The 27,611-nt window shown below is 41.7% G+C and overlaps 2 protein-coding genes and 1 long non-coding RNA gene across 6 annotated transcripts in view; 1 reads left to right on the top strand and 2 right to left on the bottom strand.

Annotated features, from left to right (window-relative positions):
- Positions 1 to 14,231, bottom strand: part of osbpl1a (oxysterol binding protein-like 1A) — a 28,401-nt gene extending 14,170 nt beyond the window's left edge. For 3 of the 4 annotated variants that reach the window (XM_065009040.1, XM_029632657.2, XM_029632658.2), the window contains exons 1-15: positions 13,548 to 14,231; positions 9,051 to 9,180; positions 8,717 to 8,802; positions 8,539 to 8,613; positions 8,271 to 8,382; positions 6,267 to 6,352; positions 5,959 to 6,103; positions 5,760 to 5,827; positions 5,606 to 5,650; positions 5,395 to 5,468; positions 5,153 to 5,216; positions 4,951 to 5,052; positions 2,985 to 3,107; positions 2,571 to 2,652; positions 2,161 to 2,267 (exon numbers count right to left, since the gene is read on the bottom strand). In XM_065009040.1, the coding sequence (XP_064865112.1) occupies positions 2,161 to 2,267; positions 2,571 to 2,652; positions 2,985 to 3,107; positions 4,951 to 5,052; positions 5,153 to 5,216; positions 5,395 to 5,468; positions 5,606 to 5,650; positions 5,760 to 5,827; positions 5,959 to 6,103; positions 6,267 to 6,352; positions 8,271 to 8,382; positions 8,539 to 8,613; positions 8,717 to 8,802; positions 9,051 to 9,174 (1,293 nt within the window). In that variant the 5' untranslated portion in view covers positions 9,175 to 9,180; positions 13,548 to 14,231. Of the gene's footprint in view, positions 1 to 2,160; positions 2,268 to 2,570; positions 2,653 to 2,984; positions 3,108 to 4,950; positions 5,053 to 5,152; positions 5,217 to 5,394; positions 5,469 to 5,605; positions 5,651 to 5,759; positions 5,828 to 5,958; positions 6,129 to 6,266; positions 6,353 to 8,270; positions 8,383 to 8,538; positions 8,614 to 8,716; positions 8,803 to 9,050; positions 9,181 to 13,547 lie in introns of those variants that run through there. The other variant, XM_065009041.1, reaches the window with a different exon arrangement.
- Positions 14,232 to 14,687: 456 nt separating this feature from the next.
- Positions 14,688 to 23,394, top strand: LOC115108392 (deoxyhypusine hydroxylase-like). Its single transcript, XM_029632660.2, has 5 exons — positions 14,688 to 14,979; positions 15,328 to 15,633; positions 15,753 to 15,829; positions 20,547 to 20,799; positions 22,655 to 23,394. The coding sequence occupies exons 2-5, from the start codon at positions 15,360 to 15,362 to the stop codon at positions 22,969 to 22,971; spliced, it is 921 nt and encodes a 306-aa protein (XP_029488520.2). The 5' UTR covers positions 14,688 to 14,979; positions 15,328 to 15,359; the 3' UTR covers positions 22,972 to 23,394.
- On the bottom strand, positions 22,856 to 26,634 carry LOC135564327 (uncharacterized). The gene is made up of 2 exons (XR_010460933.1): positions 26,533 to 26,634; positions 22,856 to 24,329 (listed from the first exon to the last, which is right to left on the bottom strand). It is a non-coding gene; the product is annotated as an uncharacterized LOC135564327 (long non-coding RNA).
- Positions 26,635 to 27,611: the final 977 nt, after the last annotated feature.

The raw sequence follows: 27,611 nt of genomic DNA, 5'->3' as shown, positions 1-27,611 counted from the left end.
GTGACCTGACCTCAGCCCCATTCCTCACTAATCCACAGCTATCCACCCTTAACAGTGACCGTAACCATGCGATTGTCTTTCCCCTTACTTAGTAGCCCATGGCTCATATCCACCCTTAACCTGTTCAACCTATGGGGGCGCTATGTCATTATTGGATAAAAAGACGTGCCCGTTTTAAGCGCAATATTTTGTCACGAAAAGATGCTCGACTATGCATGGAATTGACAGCCTTGGAAAGACAAAACTCTGACGTCTCCAAAACTGCAAAGATATTATGTGTGAGTGCCCCAGAACTAATGCAACAGGCAAAACCAAGATGAAGTTTCATACAGGAAATGGCCCAGATTCTGAAGGCGCTGTGTTCCAATGTCTCCTTATATGGCTGTGAATGCGCCAGGAATGAGCCTGCGGTTTCTGTCTATTCCCCGAGGTGTCTGCAGCATTGTGACGTGTTTGTAGGCATATCATTGGAAGATTGACCATAAGAGACTACATTTACCTGGTGTCCCGCCCGGTGTCCTGTGTGCGTAATCTGTAGGTCCATGCGCGTTCCATTTCTTCAGAAGAGAAAGTAAACTGCCACGATGGATTTTATCGTCGATAGATATGTGAAAAACACCTTGAGGATTGATTCTAAACATCGGTTTGCCATTTTCTGTCGATATTAAAAAGTTAGCGTTTTAATGACTTAATATATATTTTTTTTTCCCTCCCCAAATGTGATGAACAAAACGGAGCGATTAGTCGACACAAATAATATTTTTTGTAAAAACGGAACATTTGCTATCTAACAGAGTCTCCTCATTGAAAACATCTGAAGTTCTTCAAAGGTAAATGATTTTATTTGAATTCTTTTCTGGTTTTGGTGGAAAATGTTGCATGGTGAAAGAGAGGCATAATACGATGCTAGGCTATCAATACTGTTACACAAATGCTGTTTAGCTATGGTTCAAAAGCATATTTTGAAAATCTGAGATGACAGTGTTGTTAACAAAAGGCTAAGCTTGAGAGCAAATAGATTAATTTCATTTCATTTGCGATTTTCATGAATAGTTAACATTTACATTTAAGTCATTTAGCAGACGCTCTTATCCAGACGTTGCGTAATGGTAATGAGCTTGAGGCTGTATTCACGATCCCGGATCCGGGATGGCTCGACGCAAGAAGTTAATTGAATCCACCATATACATTCCTCCTACATTTAACCCTTAAATTACAGTGTAGCAAGTATTTCAAATTACAACTCAACAGAAAACATTCACCACATGACCCTGTGATAGAAGCCGGAGAGATTGCTCTCTTTGACAGCTCAAATATTACAAGTTCAACTCAAAATGTAGGAGGCCAGTGTCAAAATAATTATTATAGTTCTAATGCATTGCACAGTCACTTATAATTATGTGATCGTTGAGACGTATAATACAACACATCATTCTGAGCTGAAATAGACATTAGCGCCACAGTAACAATCTGGGAAGCCATGGGACACTCTGTAAGGTGGTAACAATGGTTGGCCCCTGACAGCTGTGACATCCTACACAGTATGGTTGATAATCTAGATGAATAATCCATCATAGCAGTAGCAATCCATTTGCCTGCCAGATCACACATTTATTAGGCCTACACCCGGATGCTCATTTCACCTTTTCCACACAATCATAGGTTAGGATGAGAATAGTAAAATAATGCAGATAAGCTCTTACTAAAATGCCAATTCAATTGCACATTGTACATAACCAGCCAAGACTTGTTTTTTTCCTGTATTACACCTATCTATTCTCTACTTTATCTCTCCTGCATGTTTAGCGAGTCAAAACATCAGATATAATGTACAGTATGATGTAAATGCATGTGGACACATATCAAATTGTGCCTCATTAATATCCCTAATGTTCTGCATCCCTATTCTGGAGCTCAACTCAGCTTGATTCTCTCTGTGCAAATCAAATGTTTGTAAACCACAGATTCTACTCTCATAGCACTGGGAAATGGGACACTTTGCGTTTTTGTAAGGCTGCGTGTATGCAAAATACTTCTGAATCTTTGTCCTCAGAGTGTATCCTCTGTAATCAAGTGACTTTGTGAGCTCTTATCTGTAGTAAAAACAAAGTCCATTGGCAGAGCAACGAAGTTAGTCGACACAGAAGTGAAGTGACGTACCCCATCCTGTCTGGAGAAGAGGCTGAGGCAGTGGTTGAGATTAGAGTAGGTCTCACTGGACAGCTCACACACCTCCTTCATCTTCTGCAGCATCACGGGCGGCAGCTCTGAGGGGACAAACAAGACCACAGGACATTTTAGTGGTGTTCTGAGAGAGCAGTCAAATAGTGTTTAACGGTAACTTAAAATGTACCACTAAAGTCTTGTCGGCTGAATTCAGACTACATTTTAAAGGGCTATTGTTGATTCCTAGTCTTACACTAAATATGGGTCAATTGGTTTAGGCACAAGCTTCTATTGGAAGTGAAATACAATGAAAAGTGCAATTACATTTGACATTTATGCAATGAATGAGGGTATTGTACTACATGTCTGTGGCAATGGAGTTCCTATGAAAGAAAAGGCTTTACTGTCAGCAAGTCCATCTTCTTTCACCAAGGAGAGGAATGCTCCAACCTCCTTCTCCAGCTTCTGGTGACAAGCTTCAGCTGACTGCCAGAGAGGAGGCGAAAGAAAGAAGAGGGGAAACGCATGACAACCATACTTAAAGGCATACTGAAACATTTGTATGTCTCTGCATGCAGTATGAAGGAAGTGTCGCCAGCCAATGCTAACTAAGGTTAGCGCAATGACCGGAAGTCTACAGGTACGCTAGCGTTAACTGTGAATATTAAGGATCTTAAGATTACCCATTACATGTAATTTTAAAAAATTGCAGAAGGAGAATTTACATTTTGACCATGAGAGGAGGATGGAGATGTGAGGAGAGACAGCAAGAGACAAAAGCAACCATCAGATAAACAGGTTGTAGACTGGTATTTTACCTGTAATGATTCCGTCAGCTCTCCCACACTCAAGACTTCTTCCTCATCCTCCTCGCTGCCCTGATCCTGAGAGCAGTAGTGTGTACTGTAGGCAGAGTGTTCCTCCATAGCATCCATCCACCTCTGTAGGACAGAACAAACATGCACTCATCTGAGCTGCACGATGGACTTAAGTACACTGTGCTGCTGCATGTTCTGCTCTTAGGCTAATAATTGGGCTCTCACATGACTTATGACAGGGGGAAAATTAGGTTATGAGAATAGCGTCATTTGTTGTCTGCGCGTATGTCAGACTGTTTGTAGGTTTATTCAAATGTAAGCTGTTTTTATTTTAACACAATGTTTTTGTTTGAAAAAAATAAGGAACATTTTATTTAACTTATGAAAGCAATGAAAAGCAATATTGATGATATTTGGGAAGTATTCAGACCCCTTCCCTTTTTCTACATTGTTACGTTACAGCCTTATTCTAAAATGTATTAAATTACTACACACAATATGCCATAATGACACATCAAAAACAGGTTAAGATATTTTTTTGCACATTTAAAAAAAAAATGTACCGTACCTCATTTACATAAGTATTCAGACACTTTGCTATGAGACTTAAAATTGAAATCAGGTGCATCCTGTTTCCATTGATCATCCTTGAGATGTTTCTACAAATAGATTGGTCATGATTTGGAAAGGCACACACCTGTCTATATAAGGTCCCACAGGTGACAGTGCATGTCAGAGCAAAAGCCAAGCCATGAGGTCAAAGGAATTGTATGTAGAGCCCCCGAGACAGGATTGTGTCGAGCCACAGATCTTGGGAAGGGTACCAAAAACATTCTGCAGCATTGAAGCTCCCCAAGAACACAGTGGCCTCCATCATTCTTAAATGGAAGAAGTTTGGAACCACCAAGACTCTTCCTAGAGCTGGCTGCCCCACCAAACTGAGTAATCGGAGAAGTGCCTTGGTCAGGGAGGTGACCAATGGTCACTCTGACAGAGCTCCAGAGTTCCTCTGTGGAGATGGGAGAACCTTCCAGAAGGACAACCATCTCTGCAGCACTCCACAAATCAGGCCTTTATGGTAGAGTGGCCAAACAGAAGCCACTCCTCAGTAAAAGGCACATGACAGCCCGCTTGGAGTTTGCCAACAGGTCCCGAAAAGATTCAGACCATGAGAAACAAGATTCTCTGGTCTGATAAAACCACATTTTTGGCCTGAACGCCAAGCGTCACATCTGGAGGAAACCTGGCGCCATCCCTACGGTGAAGCATGGTGGTGGCAGCATCTTGCTGTGGAGATGCTTTTCAGCGGCAGGGACTGGATGTCTTGTAAGGATCGAGGGAAAGATGAACGGAACAAAGTACAGAGAGATACTTGATGAAAACCTTCTCCAGAGCACTCAGGACCTCAGTCTGGGGGCAAAGGTTCACCTTCCAACAGGACAATGACCGTAAGTACACAGCCAAGACAACGCAGGAGTGTCTTCGGGACAAGTCTCTGAGTGTCCTTGAATGGCCCAGCCAGAGCCCGGACTTTCTGGAGACCTGAAAATAGCTGTGTACCGACACTCCCCATCCAACCTGGCAGATCTTGAGATCATCTGCAGAGAGGAATGGGAGAAACCCCAAATACAGGTGTGCCAAGCTTGTAGTGTCATACCCCAAGAAGACTCAAGGCTGTAATCGCTGCTAAAGGTGCTTCAACAAAGTACTGAGTAAAGGGTCTTAATACTTATGTAAATGTAACATTTCAGTTCTTTTTTTTGCTATATACATATGATTTTTTTTTCTAAAAATCAGTTTTTGCTTTGTCTTTATGGGATAGTGTGTGTAGATTGATGAGGGGGAAAACTATTTCAGCAATTTTAGAATAAGGCTGTAATGTAACAAAATGTGGAAAAAGTCAAGAGGTCTGAATACTTCGATTGCACTGTACAGTAATAATTCAGTAAAACAAACTATATCTCACTTTTCTTGTTGCCTCAGGGTCATTCTTGGGGGACACTTTGAAATGATGCACACTGTCATCAAAGCACTTGAGTGTGAAAAAGCAGTTGTCTCTAGCTTTGATCTGAAAAATAAATGGTAAAACAGTCATATTCTACCCTAATATTCCAGTAAATACTGTCACCATGTTAAATCTGATGAGAGAACAAACAATCCAGGCCTACCAAACAATGGGCTTGGGTCAGGGGCTTACAGCCTTGTCTTCGGACATTGGCAGCTGCATCCAACCTTAGGTTGGATGAGAGAGAGAGAATGAACGAATAGGTGTAAGATTCTAGTGTGGGTCAAGTGTGTCCTTTAGCAGTTGAATCTAACTTAAGATGTAGAAATTATTGTACCAATCATAGAACATCAGGAAGAGGTTCAAATGACCAAGCTTGTGTCTAAGGAAGGAGAGAGCACCTACTGTTTAGAGTACCAGGACAGAACCCCATCTTGGAGGACCACCCAGTAGGAACGCCAGCCTAAAAACCGGGAACTCTGACAGAAGGGTCAGGACAAGTTTGTGTTTATAAGTCATCAATCATGTACATGAAAATGTTATCAAGTGATAATAAGCTTTTCAATGTTGACAACATGACAGTGAAAATAGTGGATTTATCTGCAAACAACTGTACCTTCCAAAGGGCTCCTTCAAACATCTGGACATGGTGAGTCATACCCTTTGAGAGACAAGTTTAGAGACAACATTTGTAATGGTTGCTTTCTCCAACAACATAATGTGCGGTCAAGTCCGACTTCAATCATTTTCTTACATAACAAAACACTCACTTTATGAATATTGCTTTCCAGAATCTGCTTTATCTCTGTGTTGTTTGCAAGGTCAAACACAGTCTGATCTGTGCACAAGTCAAAGAAAAGGAATCATTATACAGAAAACTATACCAGAACACTGGCACGGATGTTACAATAACCAACATGAAACTTCTAAGTATGTAACCTTTCATTTACTGACTGAGCCCATCTATACCATTTTTGTTCTTGATGTTGGGGCTAGCACCCTTCTTTAGCAGTTTCAGGGCACATAGCTTCTGACCACGGTAGGCAGCGCAGTGCAGTGGGGTGTTACCCAAGAGATCACAGCAGTTCATGTCTGGAGGCTTTTTCCTGTTAAGCTAAAACAAGAGTGACAAAGAGAGCCTGTTGGGTAAAAAGACAAAACCGAGAAGGATATGTTTCTTATCATACACTGAGAGAAAAGTTATTATTTCGAAATTGGTAAAGTAACAGATTTTGCGTGGACCCAAACTTTGTATTGAACACGAGTCAAGCGCTCACCAGCTGTGACAGGGTCGAAAGGTCTCCTTCTCTCGCTGCGTCTAAAAGCTCTTCTTCTAGTTTTCGCTCCTCTGTCCTCTCCGCCGCTGAATGGATTGAGAAAGAATTCATGCTATAATTGACTCAAAGATTTGTAACAAACACTGATTCAGGCACCGCTGGTTCTGCTCACACTGCCCTACCCTGTGCTCTGACCTCTTTCTCCCCTCTCTCTCTCCAGATGAAATCTCGCGTCTTGTGACGGCCGGCCGCCCTACAACCTGCCCGCTTGACCCTATCCCCTCCTCTCTTCTCCAGACCATTTCCGGAGACCTCCTCCCTTACCTCACCTCGCTCATCAACTCATCCCTGACCGCTGGCTACGTCCCTTCCGTCTTCAAGAGAGCGAGAGTTGCACCCCTTCTGAAAAAACCTACACTCGATCCCTCCGATGTCAACAACTACAGACCAGTATCCCTTCTTTCTTTTCTCTCCAAAACTCTTGAACGTGCCGTCCTTGGCCAGCTCTCCCGCTATCTCTCTCAGAATGACCTTCTTGATCCAAATCAGTCAGGTTTCAAGACTAGTCATTCAACTGAGACTGCTCTTCTCTGTATCACGGAGGCGCTCCGCACTGCTAAAGCTAACTCTCTCTCCTCTGCTCTCATCCTTCTAGACCTATCGGCTGCCTTCGATACTGTGAACCATCAGATCCTCCTCTCCACCCTCTCCGAGTTGGGCATCTCCGGCGCGGCCCACGCTTGGTTGCGTCCTACCTGACAGGTCGCTCCTACCAGGTGGCGTGGCGAGAATCCGTCTCTCCACACCACGTGCTCTCACCACTGGTGTCCCCAGGGCTCTGTTCTAGGCCCTCTCCTATTCTCGCTATACACCAAGTCACTTGGCTCTGTCATAACCTCACATGGTCTCTCCTATCATTGCTATGCAGACGACACACAATTAATCTTCTCCTTTCCCCTTCTGATGACCAGGTGGCGAATCGCATCTCTGCATGTCTGGCAGACATATCCGTGTGGATGACGGATCACCACCTCAAGCTGAACCTCGGCAAGACGGAGCTGCTCTTCCTCCCGGGAAGGACTGCCCGTTCCATGATCTCGCCATCACGGTTGACAACTCCATTGTGTCCTCCTCCCAGAGCGCTAAGAACCTTGGCGTGATCCTGGACAACACCCTGTCGTTCTCAACTAACATCAAGGCGGTGGCCCGTTCCTGTAGGTTCATGCTCTACAACATCCGCAGAGTACGACCCTGCCTCACACAGGAAGCGGCGCAGGTCCTAATCCAGGCACTTGTCATCTCCCGTCTGGATTACTGCAACTCGCTGTTGGCTGGGCTCCCTGCCTGTGCCATTAAACCCCTACAACTCATCCAGAACGCCGCAGCCCGTCTGGTGTTCAACCTTCCCAAGTTCTCTCACGTCACCCCGCTCCTCCGCTCCCTCCACTGGCTTCCAGTTGAAGCTCGCATCCGCTACAAGACCATGGTGCTTGCCTACGGAGCTGTGAGGGGAACGGCACCTCAGTACCTCCAGGCTCTGATCAGGCCCTACACCCAAACAAGGGCACTGCGTTCATCCACCTCTGGCCTGCTCGCCTCCCTACCACTGAGGAAGTACAGTTCCCGCTCAGCCCAGTCAAAACTGTTCGCTGCTCTGGCCCCCCAATGGTGGAACAAACTCCCTCACGACGCCAGGACAGCGGAGTCAATCACCACCTTCCGGAGACACCTGAAACCCCACCTCTTTAAGGAATACCTAGGATAGGATAAAGTAATCCCTCTCACCCCTCCCCTGAAAAGATTTAGATGCACTACTGTTCCACTGGAGGTCATAAGGTGAATGCACCAATTTGTAAGTCGCTCTGGATAAGAGCGTCTGCTAAATGACTTAAATGTAATGATGTAAAATGTGCTTCTTTTTGGCCAACATAAAATAAGTTGATAACATATTCAGAATAGTTGACATATTACACTGTTATTAATATGTTATGAACATTCACTTACCTCCCAGCATGTTTTTGATATCCCCATTCTGAGTGACATCTTTAGGAATCTGTGCTGTTCCATTGATGACAGTGGCACATGCATCATAGCTTAGCAGCAGCATGACAACCTCCTGAACAATGCATACTTGAGTTACTGGTTGAGTGAATGAATAAACACATGCATGGAATTCAACAGTGAATATCAAAAAGTCAAACATGCATATAAAATGAAAAATAAACTCAAATAAAGACAGACAGACGTCAAAATGTTTTGTACAATTTGGCACCTTTCTTCCGGTGAAGGCAGCTTTGTGCAGTGGTGTGTCTCCTACATTATTGGGCAAATTAACATCTGCTCCTGCCTGCAGGGAATATCCAACACACGCGCACACATTAATTCTATAAATATATATGTTTTAAACAATCATCCATCTCTTAATTAAAAATAGACGCTTCTTACTGTACCTTGAGTAATTCCTCCACCACTGCTCTGTGTCCAAAGTAACAGGCCAGGTGGAGAGGCGTCCATCCCAGGTTAGACTTACTCTTACCTGAGGACAGATTAGACACTCAAATTTCTGCCTAGCATTCCTGTGTAGATAGATAACAGTAAGTGTAACAGTAAGTGTAACCATCCTGCAGGGTTATGCCCTTGGGCCTAAAGTTAGCTAAACCCTTTTTCTAGACCAACAATGGAAATAGATTAGATACACTCAAATTCCTCAATACTGTAGTATACTAATAAAGAGCTTCACTCGTTCAAATAACTGACCAGCAGCAAGCAACTACTTCATGTTACCTTTGCAGTTGATGTTGAGGTTGGCCTCTTCTTTAATCTTGGACATGAGAAGCTTCTGGATGCCTGCAAGATTCCCATTTCTGGCATGACGCAGAAACTGGTCTTCTGGATCCAGATCCTCCATAGATAACTGAAGAAGAAGACCACAGCACTGAAAGACTAAGATTTAGGCTACTAATCCTAATATACATTGCACATTCAACCAAACAAATGAAAATCACATCTACTCTAGTACTAATTGAGATCATACAGTAAATGAAAAATGTAAGGTGGTCAGTTTCACTTCTGTCAAATGTAGCTTCTCTACAACAGTGCGAGAAATTCATTATCTAGGCTTTTTCAGCAACCAGACAGCAGCACCATACATACAGTACACATTGTTACTCTCAAGATGGAAATAACTTGTGCTTTAATCATGGACAAAAATGTGTCTAGTTCATGTAGACACATGTAGACTACCTAATGCATTGTAAGGCCTATTTGGTTTAAAAGGTAAGGAACATTCCTAAATGAAAGATGTAAGTGGAAATCACCTAAGTGGACAAGGAAACAACACAAATTGAAAAGGTTTCCGTCACCGCACTAGCCCTGCAAGAAAAATGGTAAGCATACAGTTTCCTTATCGTACACCACAAATAACATGTCTGGGATGCACCAGGGTGGGATGTGGCTATAAAAATCTTGTTTCATATACTCTGCTGAAATATGACATACAATTATTTCTTTATTGAATGAAATAGGAAAGTTGCAGTAGGAGCATGCAAACAGATTTGCCTATGATTCCTATGTGTACATACAGTGGGGTCAAAAATTGACACCCTTGATAAACATGAGAAATAAATGACTGTATAAAATAAATAATTCATATACTGAGCTATATTGTATGTTCAAAACATTTGGGAAATTATAATATTTTATACTAATACAATTGCTCAAAGAATTAGATTTAGTTTAAAAAGTAATATTTTTTTCCTCAAAAAGGTAGGAGCCAAAATGATTGACAGCCCTGTTTTCAATACCTTTCAATTAGAGGTTGACCGATTATGATTTTTCAACGCCAATACCGATAATTGGAGGACCAAAAAATGCTGATACCGATTCAAGTCGGACAATTTATATATATAAAATAATGACAATTACAACAATACTGAATGAACACTTATTTTAACTTAATATAATACATCAATAATATCAATTTAGTCTCATAAATAATGAAACATGTTCAATTTGGTTTAAATAATGCAAAAACAAAAGTGTTGGAGAAGAAAGTAAAAGTGCAATATGTGCCATGTAAAAAAGATAACGTTTAAAGTTCCTTGCTCAGAACATGAGAACATATGAAAGCAGGTGGTACCTTTTAACATGAGTCTTCAATATTCCCAGGTAAGAAGTTTTAGGTTGTAGTTATTAATAGGACTATTTCTCTCTATACCATTTGTATTTCATATACCTTTGACTATTGGATGTTCTAATAGGTACTTTAGTATTGCCAGCCTAATCTCGGGAGTTGATAGGCTTGAATTCATAAACATCGCTTCAAGCATTGCAAAGAGCTGCTGGCAAACGCAGTAAAGTGCTGTTTGAATGAATGCTTACGTGCCTGCTACTGCCTACCACCGCTCAGTCAGACTGCTCTATCAAATCATAGACTTAATTATAATAACACACAGAAATACGAGCCTTAGGTCATTATTATGGTCAAATCCGGAAACTATCATTTAGAAAACAAAACGTTTATTCTTTCAGTGAAATACGGAACCGTTCCGTATTTTATCTAACGGGTGGCATCCATAAGTCTAAATATTGTTGTTACATTGCACAACCTTCAATGTTATGTCATAATTACGTAAAATTCTGGCAAATTAGTTCACAACGAGCCAGGCGCCCCAAACTGCTGCATATACCCTGACTCTGTTGCACAGAACGCAAGAGAAGTGACACAATTTCCCTAGTTAAAATAAATTCATGTTAGCAGGCAATATTAACTAATATTAAATATATTTACACTTGTGTATTGATTTTAAGAAAGGTGTTGATGTTTATGGTTAGGTACACTTTTGTGCAACGACAGTGCTTTTTTTGTGAATGCACTTGTTAAATCACCCATTTGGCGAAGTAGGCTGTGATTCAATGATAAGTTAACAGGCACTGTAAAGCAGGACAAGCTAGATGAACTAATAATATCATTAACAATGTGTAGTTAACTAGTGATTATGTTAAGATTGATTGTTCTTTATAAGATATTTGGGGCGGCAGGGTAGTCTAGTGGTTAGAGCGTTGGACTAGTAACTGGAAGGTTGCAAGTTCAAACCCCCGAGCTGACAAGGTACAAATCTGTCGTTCTGCCCCTGAACAAGGCAGTTAACCCACAGTTAACCCAGGCCATCATTGTAAATAAGAATTTGTTCTTAACTGACTTGCCTGGTTAAATAAAAGGTAAAATTAAAAATTAACAAATAAATATGTTTAATGCTAGCTAGCACCTTACCTTGGTTCCTTGCTGCACTCGCATAACAGGTAGTTAGCCTGCCACGCAATGTAATCGGCCATGATCGGTGTCCAAAAATGCTGATTACCGATTGTTAAATAAATAAATTTAAAAAAATCGGCCATTCTGATTAAAATCGGTTGCCCTCTACTTTCAATACCTCAACTTAAAAGGATAGCAGTCTTTTTATAAGATGTTTAATGAGTTGGAGAACAGATTGGGAGGGATCTTATGCCATTCTGCCATATCCTTGAGATCCCTTGTCTGCACTTATAGACTGCCCTCTTCAATTCAAAGCAAATGTTTTCAATGGTGTTCAAGTCTGGAATATGAGATGGCCATTAACAATTTCTTTGTGGATTTTGATGAGTGCTTGGAGTTATTGTCTCACTGGAAGATCCACTTACGGCCAAGTTTCAGCCTCCCGGCAGGGGCAACCTGTTTTGGGTTAAAATGTCCTGGTACTGGGTAAAGTTCATAATGCCGTTGACCTTAACAAGGGCCCCTGGACCCGTGTAAGCAAGATAGCCCCATAACATCAAAGATACAGCACCATATTTTACAGTAGTTAGGCTTATGGGGATCTTTTCTGCTTATGCATTTTCATTTCGATGCCAAACCCACCACTGGTGTACGTGGCCAAAGAGCTCTATATTCATGTCTTCTGACCAAAGCACCGGTTCCAATCCAAGTGCCAAGGCCATTCAGCAAACGGCAGGCATTTACATTTGTTGGATGACATGATAAATAGAGCTCATTGGTCACAAACACCAGTGGTGGATTTGGCGTCGAAATGTGAATGCGTGAGCAGAAAAGAACCCCATACCTACTGTAAAATATGGTGATGGATCTCTGATGTTATGGTGCCATTTTTAAATGGTTAATTGGCCACAAAAATCCACATTTTGCAAGAGCCATCTCAGTCTCCGGACATGAAACGCATTGATAACCTGTGGTTTGAACTGAAGATGGCAGTCCATAAGTAGACAAGGATATCAAGGATCTGGAAGGATTCTGTATTGAGGAATAGTCTAAGATCCCTCCCAATATATTTTCCAACTCATAAAACATTTTAGAAAAAAGCTCATTGCCATTATCCTCGCAAGGTGAGGAATTGAAAACAGGGGTGTCAATCATTTTGACCCAAGTGTTAAAAAATGTTTTTGTCTATGAGCAAGTGTATTCATTAGAATAAAATAATTTAGCATACAATATAATTCAGTATTTTAATGATATATTTTACAGTCATTTTCACTCACCTTCATAAAGGGTGTCAATTTCAGAACCTACTATGCAGCAATTCAGCAATCATGCTTCTAGGCTTACAGTTAAAAAAAAAATTTAAACCAACAATGTAAAAATAAAACGCATATTATTATTTCTGTCATCCCCTGGTTTTGAGCCATCTCACCACTGGTAAATGTAACATTCTAGAAATGAAAAAAAACATTGGACTATCTTGTGACATCCTTGATGAGAAGCCATTACTTAGCAAAACTAAGTATGTGACTAAGTAGCCGATTTCAAATGTCCTGAAATTATCACAGGTGTTTGATAGACAAAACGCCTAGATGAGTCAATTTGATTGGAGTAGCCAATGGGACGTGTTTGAAATGTTATCTGAAATGTTTAGGCTACAACATCATGATGTTTGCAAGAGGACAAGATATTGGGGAAATAAACTCCCCACATGAAGACCACATTTTTTTCATCACGTCATACATTGGGCAACCTTAAAAGACAAATAGATATTTGTGAACAAACATTACTGATGATAGGATTAATTCCGTAATTTACATAAATCGTGAATGAGCTTGAAAGGTCAAGGGGTCGTGTTCAGTACGGAGACAACGTTTATGAACGAAGTGACACGTTTTGCCTAAATACGACCCAGATAGTTTTAGAACATTATTGGCTACTTTAGGACTATTAACACCAACACTGGCCACAAACATGAAGACATGTAATGAAAGACAAACAATTCAAAGAAAAACAAAATATGAACTAACCGTAAAAATCGTTCTGGGGGTGTCCTTCAGCCGGGGGATTGTTTTCGCAGTCTTTGCTGCTCAACTTCTTCAGAAGTAAGCTAGGTTACCATTAGCATGTGATTTTCTAATCCCTCGGTTGGAACTCTTCCTGTTTTGTGCGCTCTCGGGTGAAAGTGTTTCGCAATACGCATAAACTAACTACATCACAAGTCAGATCAGCAGGCCACATAGTTGGGAACTGCATCAAGCATCCTGCATTTCAGCCTTTAATTACAACGACAATTGATAAGTGCCAACTGCGAGCGTGTCACACATCTATGTTTACAGTGATCAGCTGATCTAAGGTATTCACGATGTGCACGCGCACTTGTCCCGGGCAAGTGTTGCATTATCCAAAATGCTCCTCTGATTACATTAATTTGATATTAATACTTCTGTACCCTATGTAAATCATAGACCTATTTCTACTCAAATTATATAGCCTAGTACAATGCATGTGTTATTCTTCTGGGATATACTTACCATATAATGAATTAATTTACTTTCCAACGCTTCAATATTTTCCAATACAAGCTATTAATTAATTATCGACGTGAGTGATTATGGCATTTTACTATAATCATTTGAGTCCTTCCATTTCATATGATAAATTAAACTGTGCCCCGGAAGCGCAAGGTTGTTGTGTTTCTTGGTCACGCGCAGAGACTGTGTGCAAAGATGATCTATTATTATTACACGATAGTCGAGTGACCGCTCTAACCACAGATCGAACAAAGAGACATATATTTCACCGGATGTATAAATGTGAAGCATTCACTTCGCCTTTCTACTCACTAGTAAACATTGTAGTGGGAGGAATTCCAGTGGCCGGCAGTGGGAGAAGATTGAACGAGATGCAACTTTACTTATTGATGAAACATTTGATCTCAGTACAGTTTTATGTTCCCAAAACTAAAATATGTTATGAACAGAGTGGACTGAGTTTTGTAGACTAAGATGTGGCAAGTTTTTTTTGTCGCGTTGTTTAGGAGCGCAAAGGCGAAATGAGTTTTTGCACACGTGCACTTCCCTAACGGAAATATGCAAATATGAAAAACAGGCACATCTCCACAGTAAATTAGTTTTCTTTCGCCCAAAGTTGCCAACATACCACGTGCGTCCGTCACTCAGTGCATCAGTAACAACTATCCATTACGCAACTTATATTCGATCAAATAAACCTCACGTAGCAAATGAGCAATTATATCTTTTGTTGACCAAATTCGACACTCATTGACCTTACAAAAACTCCTCACTTTGTGGTCTTCTTTTCGTGGACCGAATTTGGGCAGAGTAAACCCTCTCGGGTCGACTCAGCCTCTCTGCTTTGTGCCTGTGGAACGTTCTTGTTTGTCCATGTGGGAAATATGAAGTGCTGCTTGTAGTGAACTGTTACAGACAATTCAGTGAAGTGAGTATGATTAATTATATTTGAGCTGTTTCGGTGAAGTATTTTACTAAGCGAGATTCGGCTTGTATATGGCATGATATTCATTAGCAAACTTAGCTAGCTAGCCATGTTATCAAACATCTTTGCTAGCTAACGTTAGCTTGCTGGTTCTGTAACTAAAGCTAGCTAGGCTGCTAGCCTGAAAAGAATAGCTGATGTGAACCAGCAATGCAGCTGTCTAGTTTTATACTAGGGAAAATTGTTTGTTGATTGAATTTCGTGTTTTGTACTAGTTGTGCAATAGCTAACTACATATTCAGTTAATTCATTTAACATCCTCACCGTTTCTGATATTTCCCCCTTTTTCAGATACAGTAGTTACAGCCATTATTATTCTCAGAATGGCAAGTGAGCAGGAGGTGGCAGCAGTGGGAAAAATTCTGGTCAACCCAAAGCAGGACCTGACAACACGGTTCAGAGCACTCTTCACTCTGCGTAACGTGGGTGGACCAGAGGCAATAGAATGGATCAGTCAGACTTTTGTGGATGACTCTGCTCTGTTGAAACATGAGTTGGCATATTGCCTGGGTCAAATGCAGGATGAGAGAGCCATCCCCACGCTAGAGACTGTTCTGAAAGACACAACACAGGAGCCTATGGTCAGGCATGAAGCAGGTCAGTATGCCAGATCATGAGTCCACTCTCATTCATATACATACTGTATTGATAAACCTGTTCACAGAATGTAATAGTGCTTATCTAAACGGTTCACTTTTTAATGTTTATTTATTTAGGGGAAGCATTAGGAGCTATTGGAAACCTCGAGGTCCTTGACATACTGAAAGAGTACTCTGAGGACCCAGTCATCGAGGTATGTAAAATGAAGCATATTGGATATAAATTAGTAGCAAAGAGATTGTGGAAATCAAACAAAACACACAGCATTTACATATAGTAATATTCATTGAGGGGAATTCCCTTTATGCACTTCTCTCTCTGCGTATTCTGACCTTGAATTTATGCCTGAGAATATTATGCTATTCACCAGCTATTCATTTGGTGTGGAGATATGCCGTATTCTGACCTTGACTTAATTCCACCACCTTTATGCCCAAGGAAATCAAATAAAATTTTATTTGTCACATACACATGGTTAGCAGATGTTAATGCGAGTGTAGCGAAATGCTTGTGCTTCTAGTTCCGACAATGCAGTAATAACCAACAAGTAATCTAGCTAACAATTCCAAAACTACTACCTTATAGACACAAACCATGAATAGTCTAGCGACTTACTGGTTCCAAGTGGTAAAAGCATCTACTTAATTTTTTCCCAATAGAAATAACACCGTTCTCCATGCACTGTAATTTACAACTTGATTATAGCTAGGTAAATTAGTAATCTGTTTGGATAAGGGAATTGTAAATATCATGCTTGTTTTTACAGTGCATTTACTTTTTCCACATTGTCTTATTTTACAGCCGTATTCTAAAATGGATTTTTTAAAATCCTGGCAACTCTACACACACCCCCATAATGACGACATTAAAAACAGGTTTAGAAATGTTAGCAAATTTATTACAAGTAAATAAATACGTATTCAGAACATTTGCTATGAGACTCTAATTTGAACTCCCGTTGCATCCTGTTTCCATTGATAATCCTTGATGTTTCTACAATTTGATTTGAGTCCACTTGTGGTAAATTCAATTGATTGGACATGATTTGCAAAGGCACACCCGTCTATATAAGGTCCCACAGTTGAAAGTCCATTTTGGAGTAAAAACTAAGCCATGAGGTCGAAGGAATTGTCTGTGGAGCTCAGACAGGATTCTGCCAGGGCACAGATTTGGAGAAGGGTACCAAAAGGTTTCTGTCACATTGAAGGTCCAAGAAAAGTGGCCTCCATCATTCTTAAATGGAAGAAGTTTGGAACCACCAAGACTCTTCCTAGAGCTGGTCGGGAGGTGATTCTGACATGGTCTGGAGGAAACCTGGCACCAGCAGCCCTACGGTGAAGCATGGTGGTGGCAGCATCATGCTGTGGGGTTGTTTTTCAGCAGCAGGGACTGGGAGACTAGTTAGGATTGAGGGAAAGATGAACGGAGCAAAGTAAAGAGATCCTGATGAACACCTGTTCCAGAGCGCTCAGGAACTCTGACTGGAGCCCAACCAGAGCCCGGACGTGAACCCTTCGAACATCTCTGGAGAGACCTGATAATAGCTGTGCAGCGACGTTCCGCATCCAACCTTGACGGAGCTTGAGAGGATCTGCAGAGAAGAATGAAGAAGACTCTAGGCTGTAATCACTGCCAAAGGTGCTTCAACAAAGTACTGAGTAAAGGGTCTGAATACTTATGTAAATGTAATGTTTTTATACATTTGGGGGGGGGGGGCTGTTTTTGCTTTGTCTTTATGGGATATTGTGTGTATATTGGGGGGGTGGACAATTTTAATCAATTTTAGAATATGGCTGTAATGTAACAAAATGTGGAAATAGTCAAGGGGTCTGATCTGAATACTTTCCGAATTCACTGTACATCTATTTGACCTTAATCACGGGAGACAAATGAAACCAGTCATATGGTAGCAAACTGAAGCATGTCAACATATTAACTTTCCTACAAAGTTTATAAAATACTGTGCCATCATGCAGAATTTAAATTGTACAGCTTTTTAACTTGCAAGGATGGGAATTCTCGAATGTCTTAATTATAGGCTGCCCTGACGTTTCCTATCTCTATCATGTTAAATATTACCCACTATCAGTATCACCGTCGGTAGGCCTAATAACCACACACATTCAACTGCCAATTTACTGTTAGTTCCCTTCAGTTGGTATAGCCTACATTATCATTCCATTTTTCATTTACCTTCATTTGAGCCTCTATAAACGCTGTTACGACCGTGCAGTTGAGGGTCGTTATTGACAATAGGCTAATTAAATCGTTATAGAGACCACGCCGTAACAGTTTGAACCCTATTAGAGCATGCAATAGACGAGGGTATAGCCTACTATTGTACACTATTCTCCCTATTGTAATTCTATGTACACTAATCTTCCGGAGACAAATATGCATAGTCACACTGAACAAAAATAAAATGCAACATGCAACAATTTCAAATATTTTAGAGTTACTGTTCATATAAGGAAATCAGTCAATTGAAATAATTTCATTGGGCCCTAATCTATGGATTTCACGACTGTAAATACAGATATGCATATGTTGGTCACGGACACCTTTAAAAAAATAATAATAATAATTGGGGCGTGGATCAGAAAACCAGTCAGTATCTGGTGTGACCATTTGCCTCAAGCAGCGTGACATATTCACATAGAGTTGATCAGGCTGTTGATTGTGTTCTATGTAATGTTGACCCACTCCACTTCAATGGCTGTGCAAAGTTGTTGGATATTGGTGGGAACCTGCTCAATCAGTAACATGTCTGAGTATGCAAGCCAAGGAAGAACTGGGGCATTTTCAGCTTCCAGGAATTATGGGGTAGTCCATTATCATGAAGCATGAGATGATGGCGGGGGATGAACGGCACGACAATGGGCCTTTGGGATCTTGTCACTATCTCTGTGCATTCAAATTGCCATCGATAAAATGCAATTGTGTTCATGGTCCATAGCTTATGCCAGTCTATTCCATAACCCCACAGCCACCACGGGGCACTCTGTTCACAACGTTGACATCAGCAAACCACAAGATGCCATGCACCTTGTCTGCTATCTGCCCGGTACAGTTGAAACCGAGATTCATTTGTGAAGAGCACACTTTTCCAACGTGCCAGTGGCCATCAAAGGTGAGCAGGGCCTAAAATGAACTTTTTGGTCCACCAGCCCCTGTGGCAAGTACAGTAGATGAAAAAAATATACCAGGCACTATGATTTTATTTTACCAGCCAAAATATGTTTGCTATAATTATATTTAAAAAAATACTGATTACCACGCTTTGTTTCTAAAACAAGAAATGTATTAGTAAGAAATGTGGTATTGCTCAATTTCATGTCATTTTTTGTGACCTCAGTCTTTTAATGAAAATATCAGAGTCTTTGGCTGCCCCTTTAAGGGCAGGATGTTATTGTGCTAATGGTGCCACTCCAGTCCTGTCACGTGTGAGAGAGATTTGGGATCTGACTAGGGTGTCTCTTCGCTGTCAGTAGAAGCAGCAGACTCAAACCAATGTTGAAAAACAACTTAGCTTGTGAACAAAACAATGTTAATAGCCAAGAAATTAGTTCTAACTTTGTCAAATTTCAAGTGAATTAGACCTACTTTTATGCAAAACATGTATCTCATCACTTCACTCAGTGCCCCTGCGCGAGGTGATTTATAGGCTTAGCTGCTAATTGGACAAATAAATACTATGAAACAAAACAGCAGGAATACTTTAAATAGCTACTGCAGCATTCTTTAACTTGCACGTGTGCTTATACATGACTTTTGACTTAATTCACAAATGTAATGCTTGCACTGTAGAGCCCTGCAAATTGACCACCCGCCAACGTGGCTGGAGAAAGACTTTACCTGTCTATACTGAAATCTACCCACATTTGGCTGGTGGGGGATGTTTATTTTATGCCCTGAAGGGGAGCATTTGCCCACTAAAGTTGGTTAAGACGCCAAACTGCATTCAGGTCAAGACCCTGGTGAGGACGACGAGCATGCAGATGAGCTTCCCTGAGACAACGGTTTCTGACAGTTTGTGCAAACATTCTTTGGTTGTGCAAACCCACAGTTTAATCAGGTGGCTGGTCTTAGAAGATCCCGCGGGTGAAGGAGCCTGACGTAGAGATCCTGGGCTGGCGTGGTTACACATGGTCTGCGGTTGTGAGGCCGGTTGCACTTACTGCCAAATTCTCTAATACGACAGAGGTCGGGTTATGATAGAGAAATGAACATTCAATTCTCTGGCCACAGCTCTGGTGGATAATTCCTGAAGTCAGCATGCCAATTGCACACTCCCTCATCTTGAGACATCTGTGATGTTGTTACAAAACTGCACATTTTAGTGGCCTTTTATTGTCCCCAGCACGATGCACCTGTGTAATGTCATGCTGTTTTAATCATCTTCTTTATATGCCACACCTGTCAGGTGGATGGATAGTCTTGTCAAAGGAGAAATTCTCACTAACAGGGATGTTAACAAATTTGTGCACCAAATGAGCGAAATAAGCTTTATGTACAAATTGAATGTTTCTGTGATTGTTTTTTTATTTCTGCTCATGGGACCAACACTTTACATGTTACACTTTCTATTTGAAACCTAATATTCTGAACCTGTTCTCAATTATATTCTAGTGAGTCTGACAAAATTAAAACTAAAAGGGATGGCTTAAGATGAATGTAATAAACCCTATTGAATAAACTCAAATAAAATCTGTTGGTTAGCAAGTGGGAGGGTTTTCAGCAGTTGAAAGAAATGTATTCAGAGCGTGCAAGGTAGCCACACCTGCAGAGCGTGTTACGCAACTGAATAAGCTAAGTCTTGAATATCAAATACTGAAGTGCGTAGGAAAGGTGTCAACCGGTCCCTACGGTGCCTGTGTGATGGTCATGACAGTACTCTCGTTCTCCTCCAGGTGGCAGAGACGTGCCAGTTGGCTGTCAGGCGGCTGGAGTGGCTGACATCTGGTGGGGACCAGAACGGAGAGGAGGGCACCGACGGAAACCCTTACTGTTCTGTGGACCCTGCTCCCCCAGCCCAGAGGAAGACTGTCCCTGAGCTGAGGACACAACTCCTGGATGAGATCCTGCCGCTGTTTGAGCGCTACAGGGCCATGTTCGCCCTCCGCAACCTGGGCACCGAGGAGGCTGTCCTGGCTCTAGGAGATGGTGAGAGAGACTGGCAGTCCTCCTTAGACTATGCTGTCTATGGCAATTGTCAATAAAGGAGTGAATTTGTAGCATTGAAGAGCTTATTTTCTGCAAAATGTGCAGCCACATTCGTATTCACATAAGCACATTTTCTTGTCCTGAATCATTACATAACCCTCCCCTATCAGCGTCTCTGAATCATTACTTAACCCTCCTATCAGCATCTGAATCATTACATAACCCTCCCCTATCAGCGTCTCTGAATCATTACTTAACCCTCCTATCAGCGTCTGAATCATTAAGTAACCCTCCTATCAGCGTCTGAATCATTACGTAACCCTCCAATATCAGCGTCTCTGAATCATTACGTAACCCTCCTATCAGCGTCTGAATCATTACGTAACCCTCCCCTATCAGCGTCTCTGAATCATTACGTAACCCTCCCCTATCAGCGTCTCTGAATCATTACGTAACCCTCCTATCAGCGTCTCTGAATCATTACTTAACCCTCCAATATCAGCGTCTCTGAATCATTACGTAACCCTCCAATATCAGCGTCTCTGAATCATTACTTAACCCTCCTATCACCGTCTGAATCATTACATAACCCTCCCCTATCAGCGTCTCTGAATCATTACTTAACCCTCCTATCAGCGTCTGAATCATTACGTAACCCTCCAATATCAGCGTCTCTGAATCATTACGTAACCCTCCTATATCAGCGTCTGAATCATTACGTAACCCTCCTATCAGCGTCTCTGAATCATTACGTAACCCTCCAATATCAGCGTCTGAATCATTACGTAACCCTCCTATCAGCGTCTGAATCATTACGTAACCCTCCTATCAGCGTCTGAATCATTACGTAACCCTCCTATCAGCGTCTCTGAATCATTACGTAACCCTCCAATATCAGCGTCTGAATCATTACGTAACCCTCCAATATCAGCGTCTCTGAATCATTACGTAACCCTCCTATGAATCATTACGTAACCCTCCAATATCAGCGTCTGAATCATTACGTAACCCTCCTATCAGCGTCTCTGAATCATTACGTAACCCTCCTATCAGCGTCTCTGAATCATTACGTAACCCTCCTATCAGCGTCTCTGAATCATTACGTAACCCTCCAATATCAGCGTCTCTGAATCATTACGTAACCCTCCTATCAGCGTCTCTGAATCATTACGTAACCCTCCTATCAGCGTCTGAATCATTACGTAACCCTCCTATCAGCGTCTGAATCATTACGTAACCCTCCTATCAGCGTCTGAATCATTACGTAACCCTCCTATCAGCGTCTCTGAATCATTACGTAACCCTCCTATCAGCGTCTCTGAATCATTACGTAACCCTCCTATCAGCGTCTCTGAATCATTACGTAACCCTCCTATCAGCGTCTCTGAATCATTACGTAACCCTCCTATCAGCGTCTCTGAATCATTACGTAACCCTCCTATCAGCGTCTCTGAATCATTACGTAACCCTCCAATATCAGCGTCTCTGAATCATTACGTAACCCTCCTATCAGCGTCTCTGAATCATTACGTAACCCTCCTATCAGCGTCTCTGAATCATTACGTAACCCTCCTATCAGCGTCTCTGAATCATTACGTAACCCTCCAATATCAGCGTCTCTGAATCATTACGTAACCCTCCTATCAGCGTCTGAATCATTACGTAACCCTCCTATCAGCGCGTCTGAATCATTACGTAACCCTCCTATCAGCGTCTGAATCATTACGTAACCCTCCTATCAGCGCGTCTGAATCATTACGTAACCCTCCTATCAGCGCGTCTGAATCATTACATAACCCTCCTATCAGCGTCTCTGAAAACACCAACACTCACTCAACCCTTTTTTACTTCACAGGTCTTCAGTGTAGCAGTGCCTTGTTCCGCCATGAGATTGGCTACGTCCTGGGTCAGATCCAGCACCCAGCCAGCATCCCCCAGCTGCAGGCAGCTCTGGAGCTGGACGGGGAGAATGCCATGGTGAGGCATGAGTGTGCAGAGGCCCTGGGATCCATTGGCAAGGAGGAGTGTATGAAGATCCTGGAGCGCTACAGGAAAGACACAGAGCGCGTGGTGAAGGAGAGCTGTGAGGTAGCCCTGGACATGCTGGAGTATGAGAACGGCACACAGTTCCAGTACGCTGACGGACTACTACGACTGCAGGGGGAACAGTGAGGGCCAAACGGCAAGCATGGACATTGGAAGCTATAGGAGAACTGCTATACAGCACTGCAGATGTCATAACTCATGATCACTTAAGACCCATTTTCATTCATTGAAACGATCTTGACTCTTGCCAGTGATTGTTGGCCTCTGAGACAAGGCAGTGTAATAATGATATTACAGGGCATTCAGCCATGTTTTAGTTTGTTTATTCATTGTTTTCATGGAAGCTACATGAATAAATTGTCAAGATAATGTAATGCTTTTCCCCCTAAGCTCAGTGAACCATTCACATTCATCTTTAATTCAGAATGATCTGATAAGCGTCTGAAATCCAAACCTGATTTGTCAATCAAGATTGTTAATCCACTTTTCTGCTCTTTCATTCGCATTTATTTTTAATCTCAAATGAAAATAAAGTCTTAGGTAATAACATTGAGACAATACAACAATGGTGTCGTTTAGCACTTTCATGGCAGTATCTTGCCTGTGTTCTAGCCCAGTCAGAGGTATTGCATCATGATGGCTAATCACACAGCCACTCATACTCCGCCATCAGAGACATTAATAATAGGGTCATATGAATTTGGAAATACTCTACAAGTTATTTCCCTTCAGCTTTCTCATTCACACTGAAACACATTGATATCCTCTGTGCTTTGACAAAGATTACAAATGGAATGTAAATGTAGCATTTACACTTTATTTTTTTCCATTATTTTACTAGGTAAGTTGACAGAGAACACGTTCTAATTTACAGCAACGCCCTGGGGAATGGTTACAGGGGAGAGGGGGATGAATGAGCCAATCATAAACTGGGGATTATTAGGTGACTGTGACGGTTTGAGGGTCAGATTGGGAATTTAGCCACTTAACAGTACAAACATACTCTTTTCATAACCCGGATCAGGGGAAAGACATTGTTCGTGTAATGTACAGTATGTGTGCATCTTCAGTTGTGAGCTCTGCAGAGAGTGGAAAGAAAGGCAGCTGTCAGCTCTGGAGGGATAGAGAATTACCAGCATGCTGAGAGGGAGGGCCACACCTATAGTAAAATGGGGATGAACGACTCATTCCTGTGCACTAAATGTAGCTAAACACAGAGCTGTGGAAACAGTGCCCGGCCTTCCCTCAACCTACCAACACCTCAGGCACCATGATGCACCCCATCATGATCGGCATCGTTGTTGTCAACACCTCCATCACCGTCATCTACTGGTCCTTTGTCCTCACAGAGGCCTTCCATAGAAAGAAAGAGGAAGAGGATAACCCTGTCTAAATAACTGACCTTACAGAGTTGTACTGCTCAGAGTAGATGGCTTCTGTGTTTCCTGTTTTGTCTGGGGGAAATGCTCAGTCCTCCACAGCTCCTGCCATTGGAGCACAGTTTTACACATAGGTAATGCATTTCTTTGAAACTGACAAATATATTTCTGGATATAATTAACTGTATTTTTAACATTATATGAGGGTTTTTCTGTCTCACAGTTAAGGCTGTGACCTTGTTTTGCCTCTGGAATTTTGGTGTTGAAGCTTATCTCTGGATTGGGTAGAGATTTAATCATACAATACAGAGTGAAAGAAGCAGACATCTCTTTTTTTCACTTGGTGTGTCATCTTATGGATACCAGATGATTAGTTACTACTGCTCACATAAGGAGAGGAAAATTCACCAAATACAGCCTTAGGTCAGGGAAACAATACAGGGAAATGTATGGCCTGCAGCGAAACAGCCAAAGGAATCTTTGTCTGCAGCTCAACCCAGCAAGGTATTTTGCATCTCTGTTTTCCTTGTTCTACAGTGTCAAAATGTGTCATTTGTTCACTCAACATATAATCAACAGGCTATGTATGAAGCAGAATAATATGGAAAGTAACTGTCTGTGCTCATTACACATCATCCAATATGTTTTCAATTATTTCCAATTGTATCCTTCTACTCTGCCAATTATGATTATCAGTCATTGGCCTATTTATGGAGAATGTCCTACTAAATTGATACATATCTATTTTGACACATCTAAAATACTTTCCATCAAACATGATTTGGTGGAAACCAGGTTTATATATAATCTGTCAAGAGAAAGGATGCCATTGACTACTCATGGTCATACTCATTCACAGCCATCATTCTAGTCTGACAGAAAACACCCTTGAGGATTAATTAGGTCTAGGTGTCAAAGGTTATGAGGGACACAGACTTATTTAGAGTTAGACACAGAGGAGTGACTCTTGACCCTTCAGTCCAGTTTCACTCAAAGGTCAGGTGGAGTAGAGCGACTGACCCTGTTGCTGACGGGGGGGGGGGGCAGTGACAACAATTTTGGACCCCCTTGTGGCCCCCCTAAATGTGGAGTATGAAATCATTTTTACATACATTTTTGCTATTGTTCTTTTTTTACATCCGTTATTAGACAGTGGCAACGATGATGATTATGAACATGGTCTTTTGCCTGCAAATGCAGTGAAGAAAACGATGACAACAATAACGTCTAATGTAACTGGCCCCTCTAACAGTACAACTGGCCCCAGCTTGGCCCCCCCAGTTGAAATGGTCTAGAACCTCCACTGGTTCCTGTGTCTGTTATTTAATTCCATCTCCCCCACCTCATTAAGGGACATGATTTGGAGGGAAGTTGCTCTCCGGAAAGACAGGGCAGTGTCACAGGATGATATTTCTGGGCAAATGAGGAATGCACTGAATGGTGGGATGAGCCGGTGGGTAGAGGGGAGCTGAATAATAGCACTTTAAGCCTCTTTGTCCATAACTGAAGTCAGAACAAATATTTTCCTACCAACTGCTCAACATTACAAATAGCAACATATTCTCTGAAAATCAGACGTCTTTGTCAGTTGACTTCAGGGAAGTTCATTATGGGAATGAAGATATCCTTTGTCACAACATATGTACTGTATGTTCCCCTTATTTGATCTTTAATTTTGAGGGTTTCTGCCCTGAAAAAAAGACACTGCTACCTCCCTTATTCTCTTGTCTTACGAGCCATAAGGCTCAGTATGAAGAATATAATGGACATGGGCCGCACAGACCAAGTCTCCATTCAGTTCATTGTTCTTTTCTTTGTAAAATAATCTTTCCACAAGATATCGTTCCATGATGGTGTTTTTCACCAACATGGTAAATTCATTCTCATATACCCCTAATCAACGTCCCCTTTCAACTAATTCAATTTGCGGATGGATTCCTCACAGACCAGAATACTTTGTACCACGGAGCGTCCTGGGGCCCAGACCCAGCCTACTGCCAGGTGTGGATCCGCCCCAGGACCTATAACCCCAGGCAGCTCCTACAGGCCGTGGAGAAAGACAATCTCTACTTTGTTTGCCTACGTCGCCTCTTCCCGGAATGCCTTTCACATGCCCTCTCATGTGCTCTATGGCATAGTGGTAGTAGTGTCCTGCTATGCTATCCTAGGACACCTGATCAATGACTTGTACCATGACTTGGCAGGTAAAGTGGGATGATCACACGAGAGAGAAACAGACAGGCAGGGAGGCAGGCAGACATCTTTGTAATCTGATTAATCCATCCAGAGTCCTTTCACTGTGACTCACCATTGATACTCAGCTTTCAGTTCACCTTCACACTCTGTAGCCTCAATCTGAAGCCATGGAACAGGCATGTCAGCTGGATCTGTGGATTAAAAGGGCTCGTTAAGGCTACTTTTCAATCAAAAACACACATGTAAAGGTGTAGTAGTGACTGAGTTTGTTCTTATATTTCTATATGAGAAATGTGTACGTGCCAAACACTAAAACTGTCATTATGTGCACGCAGACTGGGTCTGAGGAAGGTGTGTGCGACTGCAAGGGAGTGGAGAAGGAGGAAGACTGCCGTCGAGGCGAAAAGGTGGATGACCATCAGAGTAGTAGACGTGGGGAAGGGGATCCTTACAATGATCAAATCTCCTAGCATATACAAGCAAAGACAACATTCTTCTGAAGAAAACAGACCCACAACTTTTTCAGTCAGTTTGGGTCAGAAGAACATTCTGCCTAAGGTCCCCTGATAACAATTCACTGTCCACTCTATTCTGCTCTCTCCTCTGTCCTCAGTTCCTGCCAGGTTGGCTCCCAATCAGATACATCCCGTCTCTGTTACTACCAATCATCTAATCCTGTTTTTATACAAATTAAATGAAACTGCAACCCAATCCATTTTTTTAACAATGTAATTTAAGCATCAGATGCATAAACTAAGAAACTGTATGTACAAACAATTATTCCGTATAATGTCTGTACTGTATAGGAAAACAAGTGTAGACAGTTTGAACAATCCAACTGTGCAGAAACATTCATTTGTGTCAGTGCTCTGAGATTTTCCATTTCCTTTTGGATCCCAGAAGAAATAACAGTTGAATCTTTACTATACATTTTCAGCTCACATAACAACATGGGATTGAGCAGAACCTGAACACATCCCTTTTGCGAGTGTAGAAGCTACAGTGGTGATACTTATGTGATACTTATGTCATGCAATAAAATGCAAATTAATTACTTAAAAATCATACAATGTGATTTTCTGGATTTTTGTTTTAGATTCCGTCTCTCACAGTTGAAGTGTACGTATGATAATAATTACAGACCTCTACATGCTTTGTAAGTAGGAAAACCTGCAAAATCAGCAGTGTATC

The sequence above is a fragment of the Oncorhynchus nerka genome, linkage group LG24 (genome assembly GCF_034236695.1).
Source record: "Oncorhynchus nerka isolate Pitt River linkage group LG24, Oner_Uvic_2.0, whole genome shotgun sequence".
NCBI lineage: Eukaryota > Metazoa > Chordata > Actinopteri > Salmoniformes > Salmonidae > Oncorhynchus > Oncorhynchus nerka.
The sequence above is the reverse complement of the archived record's forward strand: the minus strand, read 5'-3'. Positions and strand labels throughout refer to the sequence as shown.